This window comes from Gekko japonicus, unplaced genomic scaffold (genome assembly GCF_001447785.1).
Source record: "Gekko japonicus isolate JY-2015 unplaced genomic scaffold, Gekko_japonicus_V1.1 scaffold137, whole genome shotgun sequence".
NCBI lineage: Eukaryota > Metazoa > Chordata > Lepidosauria > Squamata > Gekkonidae > Gekko > Gekko japonicus.
The window spans coordinates 1,058,420-1,067,720 of NW_015174276.1; the positions used below are offsets into that span (position 1 = coordinate 1,058,420).

A 9,301-nucleotide genomic window follows, 5' to 3' on the forward strand; every position below is an offset into this window, starting at 1 on the left:
GTGGTGGTAGAAAGTCCCACCGAGTCTCAGCCAACTTACAGTGACCCCATAGGGTTTTCAAGGGGAGAGACGTGCAGAGGTGGTTGGCCATTGCCTGCCTCTGCATAGCATCCTTGGACATCTTTGGTCCAAGTACTAGCCATGGCCAACCCTGCTTAGTTTCCAAGATCTGAGGAGATTGGGCTAGCCTCAGCCATATAGGCCAGGGCGGCAACGGAAGTTAGCAAGGTAAATGTCTGCCGCGCGTACAGAGGTGCAGTTTATCTAATTGCTAAAGGGGGGTTGGCTCAAGTGGTTAAGATGCTGAACTGCAGGCTGTGGAAGGTGGGTAGTTCAGCAGTTCGACGGCAACGGAAGTTAGCAAGGTGAATGTCTGTCGCGCGTACAGAGGTGCAGTTTAACTAATTGGTAAAGGGGGGTGGCTCAAGTGGTTAAGATGCTGAACTGCAGGCTGTGGAAGGTCACTAGTTCAGCAGTTCGAGACCCGAGTTGCCGCATGACAGAGTGAGCTCCCGTCTCTAGTTCCAGCTCCTGCCAACCTAGCAGTTCGAAAGCAAGAAATTGCAAGTAGATAAATAGGTACCACTTCAGTGGGAAGGTAACAACGTTCCGTGCGCCTTGGTGTTTACTCATGCTGGCCACATGACCACGGAAACATCTTCGGACAGCGCTGGCTCTTCGGCTTTGAAACAGAGATGAACACCGCAACCTTCGAGTCAGACTCGACTGGCTTTCGAGCAAGGGAACCTTTACCTTTGTAAAGGTGGGGGGGGCAAGTGCCATCAGTGAAAGCAATGGCTAGGAAGAGTGACAGCATCAAATTCTGTTCAGACCCATCACGCACAAACTTGTCCCTCTGTTATGGAGAGGTTGCTTGTCTGCAAAGAAACCAGGAAGTGAACCACATGTCTGACTGGAGGGGGACTCTGCCCCCTCCACCACATACCAGACAGGATGCAATAATACAACATAAACACAAAGTGATACGCAAAGGCACCAAGACGTGTCAAAGGCAGCAACAGGGCAGAGCCAGGGATGGGGATCCAGGAACCCAGAGTGAGACTGAGAAGAAGTCGCAGGGTGGATCATAAGAGAAGAAACCGGGTGCACACCAAATCGTCAAGTAGGACCTAAGGTCACATGGAAGTCCCAAGGTCAGTGCTGGAAAAGGAGAAGTCAAGGCTACCACACATTGTTAAACGGGGGCCAACGTCATAAGGAAAGCCAGCAGTCAAAATCAGGAGGCCGACCCTGCTTAGCTTCCGAGATCTGATGAGATCAGGCTAGCCTGGGCTGCCCCGTTCAGGGCACGATGGCTCTTAGCCTGTCACAAAACCTCTGGTGTTCAGAATCTAGTTTTCAGAACACAGTGGAAAATGCCTACGTGCTGATGGAAGATCATCATGCCAAGGCCAGCAGTGAGACTGGCCCAGAAAGGAACCCATGGCCTTCCGAGTGGTTTTTAAAGTGCTTCCTGCTGGGCTGAGCATGTAGCCTGTGCCTCTCCAAGACTCAGGACTTTCCTCTGCAGCACAAGTGACTTCTTGTAAGAGGAAGCAGAGCTCTTGATCTGAGGGTTGCCGGTTGAAACCCAGCAACCCCCAGTAGTTGGGGATCTTCTTTACGACAGTCCTAAAGGTCTAGTGGAACAGCAACTGTAAGAATAATTTTTATAAAAGGAAACTTGAATTAATTATTGAAAAAGAAAACTTGAATGAGTGCCGTTTCTTGAGGTCTGCTTCGCCTAGTCATTTTGGGGGGGGGGGGTTTCATGATGGTTCTTGCCAGGTCATCGGACCCGTGAGGTTTTCAGACAGAAGTTCAGAGGTGGTTTGCGATTACCTGCCTCTGAATAGTTACCCTGGAATTCTTTGTTCCATCCAAATACAAACTAGGGCCGACCCTGCTTAGCTTCCGAGATCTGATGAGATCAGGCTAGCTTTGGCTATCCGGGTCAGGGCACGATGGCTCTTAGCCTGTGACGAAACCTCTGGTGTACAGAATTCACTTTTCAGAATACAGTGGGAAATGCATGGGCACCTTTCCCTTACACATTCAGTGCTTACCATCATATACTGGCATCTGGGATTCACAAGAGAAATACCCGGTCAAAGATGCTGGGCTGTGCGTCGTGTCTTTCCCAAACTGTATATTTAAAAGAATTTAGAAGATCCTCCATCTGCCGCACACCACTTCCTTTCCAATCCGACATGAGCCCATAGCATCACTACGTTATCTCAGTTGGGATCTACTAATCTAACATTTTGAAATAACATGAGTGCCATGTGAGAAAGTCCTCACTTTTAGCTAGAATTGTGTAAAAAAAAAAAAATCACTACAATGTGGTTCACGTTTGGTTCTGTTTTTCTTGTAGACTTCAAATCCGATCGATGTAGCAAGCAGGCCTGGCACAGTACACCACACTCTTCTGCAAAAGACACCGGGGGTAGGTATAGAAGTCATAACTTCTGTCTTATGAATACTGCTGAAGTTTTGGCATTTATAAAATCAGATTTTAAGTCATGGGATCATAGGGTTGGAAGAGGCCGTACAGGCCAGGCCCTCTAGTCCAACCCACCTGCTCAGTGCAGGTTCAGCCTAAATCAGCCAATTCGGTGTAGTATAGTAGTGTGCAGACTCTAATGTGAGAGAACCTGGTTTGATTCCCCACTCCTCCACTTGCAGCTGCTGGATGACCTTGGGCAAGCCACAGTTCTGGTCAGAGCTGTCCTTGAAAGAGCAGTTCTGGAAAGAGCTCTCTCAGCCCCACCTACCACACAGGGTGTCTGTTGTGGGGAGGGGAAGGGAAAGGCGTTTGTAAGCTGCTCTGAGTGAAGGGCGGGGTATAAATCCAATCTCCTCCTCCTCCTCTTCTTCTTCAGCATCCCCAATAAGTGTTCATCCAGCCGCTGCTTGAAGACTGTCCCATGCTTGTAATGAAGTGGCACTTTGGGCTCTGCCTTCAGTTCCCAGTACGCCACTTTTTCAGAAGCCTGAATATTAAGGGTGGGACAATGTAAACACAGTGTTTAGCTATTTTATCAATGTTTTCAAAAGAGACAAACAGTAGATTATCACTTAGTGGCAGTAAAAAGTGCCATCCAGTCTCAGCTGACTTATGGCAACCTCTCTTGGGGTTGTCCAGGCAAGAGACAAACAGAGGTGGTATGCCGTTGACTACCTCCGTGTAGCGACCCTGGACTCCCTTCATGGCCTCCTGTCCAAGTGTACTAACCAGGACCAACCCTGCTTAGCTTCCAAGATGCAACAAGATTGGGCTAGCCTGGGTCAGGGTGGATTATCACTTAATAAACCTGGATTTCAAATAAGTGGGTAGACTGCAATGCGTTGGAAAAGCAGTTGTTTCACTTCTTGAAATTCTGAAGGCTTCGTTTTATTCTCTCGAGTGACAGTCGCTCATAGATGAAACATGGTTGTTTTCACTCTTGTGCAAGAAGTCATACAAAGGCTCATGCTGACCTCTGCATTTGATCGCACAAGACAATAGGCACACGTTCTGCTTCTTCCCCATGACAACTGCATGCTAAGATTGCTTTGTGCCACGGTGTATTTAGAAGATACCTGGTGCAATGATCTTGCTTCAGCTAAGCGAGTCATGAGTCTGATCAGCACCTGAGGATCTTCATAAATGCTTCCTTGAGTTCCAGTATGGAAGAAAAGCAGGGTATAAATATTGCAAAAAAATATATTCAAAGCTGGGCAAAATGGGGAGAGGCAGTGGCTCAGGGGTCGGACATCTGCTTTGCATGCAGAAGGTCCCAGGCTCAATCCCTGGCATCTCCAGTTAAAAGGATCCTGTCCATCTGAGCAGACAATCCTGACTTTGATAGACTAATTCTCTGATTCAGTCTAAAGCTGCTTTGTGTGTCCCAACTGCTTTAGGAAGCTCTCTGTCTTACCAAGTGACTCTCTCCTTGCTGTATTCCATTCAGTGTCATCCCTTCCTTTGAATGACATTCCTTAGTTTTGCTCTGTGTGGTGATTTTGAGAGACGGCTAACCTCCTTTCCTACATTTTCCTTAGGTGTCTGACCCATATCGGCCTCCAGTACGAGTAAGTAAGGTTTGTCAGGGATTTTTTTTTTAATATACTTCTTACAAAACTGTTATTTGTGTGCTCTTGGAAATGTAAATGCATACTAAGTAAGCCTATGTTGGCTCTCTTTCTTTTTAAACTGGATTCAGTTTAAAGTGTATGCAGTACTCTGTTTCACACCACCAAGCCTTTCCTTCCTGCTTCGGCTTTCCATGGTGGCCAAAATTCAGCACCAGGAAAAGCTGAGTTCTGCTGCCTGCGTGAATTATGCCAACTGAGCAGTTCCTTAGTTGAACAAGTTTACACAATTTCTTTTATCCTGCATAATTTATTCTGTGATATTTATGAGGGAAGGGACATGGAGCTATGTATGGCACTGGATCCTTTATTTTCATACATTTAGTTATTGCTTATAATAGTGTTTATAACTTAGAAGTCCCCAACATGATTGGTCACTGGAGATCTGATTGGCGGTGCAGATTTTTTAAAAAGTTGCTTTGGCAGCAGCTGCCACCACAGCACAAGGGTCCTCATTTTGTGACTGAAGGTAAGCTGTGGCAGCCATTTTGTGGCTCGCTCTGCCTCCCAAGGCAGCCGTTTTGTGGCTATGCCCACCACGTCATGTCAGAACTCCAAAGATGCCTGCAGACTCAAAAAGGCTGGGGACCCCCAGTTTAACTGATGTTATTTTCTCCTCACTTTTGTTTTAATAATGGATATGATGAATGTTGTGGGTTATACAACACTTGGTTACAATCGTGAGTAAAATAGGAATCCTGGGAACGAGCAGGGAGCCACGTTGAGTGCAGAAATCATCACCGTTCTAGTCCTCTGGAAACACATGCCATTTCAGCCCTGCCCCCTTTTGTGCAGCCGTGAGAAACACAATCATTTGTTTCTGATGAGGACCACATATTCCATGATTTGTGGCAAAAGATTACCGAACATATCTTCCCTCCTGTATCCTTTTTTTAAAAATCCATATTTCTGAATGGTTAAACACAAATCAACAAGTTTAATTTCCGGCACCCTGAACGGCTGATCCTGTTTATTGAGCTATCTGTTGATGGCGATGTTGAAGATTGCTGGTATTTTAAACTCAAACCTCCCCCCCCCTCCCCTTTTTTAATCCATTCCATTGCAGAAGCCTGGCAAGTGGTGTGCCGTTCACGTCCAGATCGCCTGGCAGATCTACCATCACCAGCAGAAGATAAAGGTAAATGGACACATTTATTCAGAGGCGAGAACCCTCTTCTGGCTTTCGACAGGCTATACTCCCTTTCCCACCACGCTCCTCCCCGCCCCGATTAACAAACAAGCAGCAGCTTCCCACCCCGTTGTTGTCGTTTGTAAGGTGGAATTAATGAAGCCTTTTTCTATCTTTTAACGTCTATCTGTGGAGCTTTAAATGGTTGCTTTCGCCTGGTGGGCAGGGCAGCCTGGTAGAGGGGGAAAAAAAACACAAAACCAAGTGGAAGGTATTAAATATGCAAAGATCCAAAGCCAGGCTGGGGAGGTTTGGGGGGGGGGAGGGCGGGGGCATACGAAGCACGCGTGTTTAATATCATTTCCCTTCTGCACTAGTACCTCCTGTGGAATATGGAGTGTTATCCTGTTCAGAGTGAAATGAGCGGTACGGTGAAGGACATTTTACAAAACATAGAGCAGGCGAGTAGAATGACAGTCATTGTGTCAGAGGTGCTTTGGGGGTTTTCGGCTGCTGTATGGTGTGGCGGGGGGGGGGGGGGGGGGGACTGTGGAACTGGAAAGGTAAGAAATTTAGGAACGGCAGGTCTCCCCCTTGTCGAAAACCCTTTAGAATCCTGAGGATTTCCAGAGGTCTCCGTCCTCGAGCCACTCTGTCCTCGAAGGATCCCAATGACCTTTAGAGCCACCTTTTCCACACCTCTTACTGGAGAAGTGCCACTTTGGAATTCCACAGGGAGAGCCCGAAGCGGGTGCCACTTTAAGTTCCACAAGGAGACCCCAAAGCTCGCAACCTGGAACATAGTTATAGATGTGCATTAGTGCAGTCCTTAGCCACGGTAGTTCAATTTGCCTGTTGTGGGATTTTAGTGAAATGATTATCGGTGGTTGATATATTGGGAACCAAAGGAAAAAAAGGGGAGGTCCATTGGTAGAATAGGTAAGAGGGGTGTTCTCAGCTGGGGATGGAGAACTGAACAACAAACTAGCCATGAAGACTACCTGAGCTTCAGAACTCTTGGTTTCGCAGCACCCACAGATGCAAATACCTGATGCTCTGTGGTCAGCTAATTTCTGAAGAAGTTGTTCAGCTGCTGCTGAGTGAGGCAAAGCCAAGTTGGGTTGCAGAATAGCGGGAGAGTGCTAGGTTCCTTTAATAGATCCTTGTTTTGCAGATAGCATACACAAATTCGGCCGAGCCATAGGGTGTTGTATTTATATGCCTTTTTTTCACCATTAACCCATCAACGCAACCACCGTGTGTTTTTCTCATTAATTCATCGATGAATATCCAAGGGCCGCAACGGAGTTAACTAGGGTCATGCAAAAATCAGAAAGCTACATCAGTCCCCACAGCCCACTGAATGGCAAGGCTCCCTCCGTCTTTTATAGATTGCACTCACAGTCCGGTTTGCTGAGCATATTGCGTTTTTAAGCAGAAATAGCAAAAAGACAGACCCATTGGTAGAAACGAATTCGGTCAGAGACTGCTCAATCTGGCTCTGAAATAACTTTCTGTGCTTCACTGTTGCCTGCAGATGCAGAGCTTTCCAAACTTGTGGGAGGTAGAACTTGTTGAAGGCACACTGGTTTTTACGTCCAGTCTTGACTAAGGGAACGTCGTAGCCATTAGCGCTTCTGGCTCAGTGGATGTAGCCAGTGTTCCCTCTAAGCCGAGTTAGTGCGAGCTAGATCACAGTTTTTTAGCCTCCGGCTCACACATTTTTGCCTTAGCTCAGGAAGGATGGCTCCAGAGCAAAGTAATTTATGCCGTAGCCAAATCGCTCACTCACAACTTTAATGCCAGTAGCTCCCAAAGTAGAATTTTGCTCACAAGACCCCACAGCTTAGAGGGAGCCTTGGAGGTTGTAGCATTTGGTTTGCCAGGTTGAGGCACCAGCTACAGGCTGTCAGGCAGCAGTGCTGGGAAAGACCGTTATCTTGAGACTCTATAGTGGTAGGTATACGGTTCGTTTCACTTTGTGCAAGATGGAACACGATAATCAAACTTTATGGTTTCGTTTGACATTGTGGATGGAACTAGACATTACGGGAGGAGCCTAGCAATTGCCGAAAGCAACCGTCCCCGTGCTCTCCTCTTCCTGGACTCTCTCCCCCCATTTGTTTTCTTTTTTAAGGACATCATGTTGTCATGCAGTTGAGTTTTCCCTCCCAGCCAAGCAGCATCAAATGACGGGGAACAGGGCAGGGAAACCTGTTTTGTGACACCTTCTGGGAGGAAGAGGCCAAGCAGCATCAAATGAAGGGGAACAGGGCAGGAAAACCCAGAGAGCATCCTGTTTTGTGACACCTTCTGGGAGGAAGACACTCAGGGCTACTAATTCTGGAGGCTCCCATAACGGGGTTCTGCCCCCTGTAGTTGTGGAGTATCGCCTGGATTTCCATAGGTCATTTATAGCTGTCGCATATTGTGAAGAAAGTGTGATACTTCTGGATTAACCCACTGAGGGTCTTCCTAACCAGTACCCACGGATGCAGCCAGTGTTCCACCCTGTTTCCCGCCTTTTCCCCCTCACCGGCCAGCAGAGCGGCCCTCTGGCAGCCCCATTGCAGGCTAGTTAACAGCACTTGATGCTCAGAGCATGTTGAAATGAATGGAACGGTGGCCTGTGAGGCACTTTTGAGTGGGGGGGGGGCGGTCCTGTCCTCCTCTTCCTTTTCCACGAGTCTTTCTTTTTGGATCTCCCCCCTCCCCAAAGGGTTTAGCCTCAACAAGCCTCTGTCACTTTCTGTCAGAGAGAGAAAGCAGCCGAGCACGGGACTCTGTCATCCCACTCTTCTTGAGGCCCGGGGTCTGTCTGCAGCTCTTAGCCAAAGGAAATATGTGTGTGTGAGAGAGAGAGACAGAGAGAGAGAGAGGCAAGGTCAGTAAAGGTTCCGAGGGGCACTTCGCCCAGCATAGTTCAGCATATCACGTTGCAGCCTCCCACTGAGTTAACGCCGTAGGGCTAAGAGATCACTTCAGGCCTCGTTCATGTGGAGGAGGCTGGGCAGCTGAGAAGCTGCGGAGTGAAATGGCCTGGCCGAGAGGCGCCTGTCAGAGCGCGGACTTGTTGGGGGCGGCCGCAGGCACTGCCTTCACTCCAGCTTACTCTCCCCGGCAGTGCTAAGGCAGGCGTGGAGCTTGAGCCCTTTGCTAGAAGCACTTCTCCCCTCCTCCCCCCCCCTCAGTAAAGGAAGAGTAAATGTATAATCAGATCGTGTTTTTTTGTGTCCTTTGACAGCAAATGCAGCTGGATCCTCACAAGCTAGAAATCGGAGGGAAACTTGACCTGTTCAGCAGACCTCCTGCCCCGGGGGTGTTTCCGGGGTTTCATTATCCTCAGGATCTTGCCCGGCCTCTGTTTTCCACCACAGGTGAGGAGAAGGATTGTGTGTCTTTAAAATCATGATAATGAGTACAAGCGTGTGTCAAAACTTTCCTCCCCAACTGCACTGCAAAATCTGGCAAGGTGAACATGAGCACGTTGTGGCAGTGTTGTCAGAAAATTTGCTTCCTGCTTAATCTATGGGATATAAAAAGTATTAAGATTCACGCTGACCTGGATTGCCCAGGCAAGCCCGATCTCGTCAGATCTCGGAAGCTAACCGGGGCCCACCCTGGCAAGTAGTTTGGAAGGGAGACCTCCAAGGAATTCCAGGGCTGGGACATAGAGGCAAGCAATAGTAAGCCTCCTCTCTGAAACATCCAAGCCCCGCTAGGGGTCACCAGAAGTCAACCATGATTTCCAGGCATAGCCAGATATACACACACACAAAATAACTAAAAAAAAAAAGTATTAAGATTCTGGGGGCTAAAATGCCTTTTAGGATCTTGTCCTGTGGAGCCAGAGATATGCCATGGCACAAAACTCCTGGGAGGATTAACCAGAGCAGTTTGTGAGACCTTCCCCATCTCTTCATTGAAATGCATAGGGAAATTACTCATGGAGCAGCATGCAGGCTGCAAGCAAAATAGGATAAGGAGAGGATTGTGATGCCTTCTGGTTCTTCTTGCCCCAGCCCTTCACGCTGCCCA

The 9,301-nt window shown here is 48.0% G+C and overlaps 1 protein-coding gene across 1 annotated transcript in view; it reads left to right on the top strand.

The window, feature by feature from the left end:
- FBRSL1 (fibrosin-like 1) overlaps nucleotides 1-9,301 on the top strand; it is a 197,846-nt gene that overhangs the window by 173,388 nt on the left and 15,157 nt on the right. Inside the window, exons 10-13 of the mRNA XM_015423778.1 lie at nucleotides 2,375-2,446; nucleotides 4,045-4,074; nucleotides 5,201-5,272; nucleotides 8,508-8,640. Of these exons, the coding sequence (XP_015279264.1) occupies nucleotides 2,375-2,446; nucleotides 4,045-4,074; nucleotides 5,201-5,272; nucleotides 8,508-8,640 (307 nt within the window). The remainder of the gene's footprint in view (nucleotides 1-2,374; nucleotides 2,447-4,044; nucleotides 4,075-5,200; nucleotides 5,273-8,507; nucleotides 8,641-9,301) is intronic.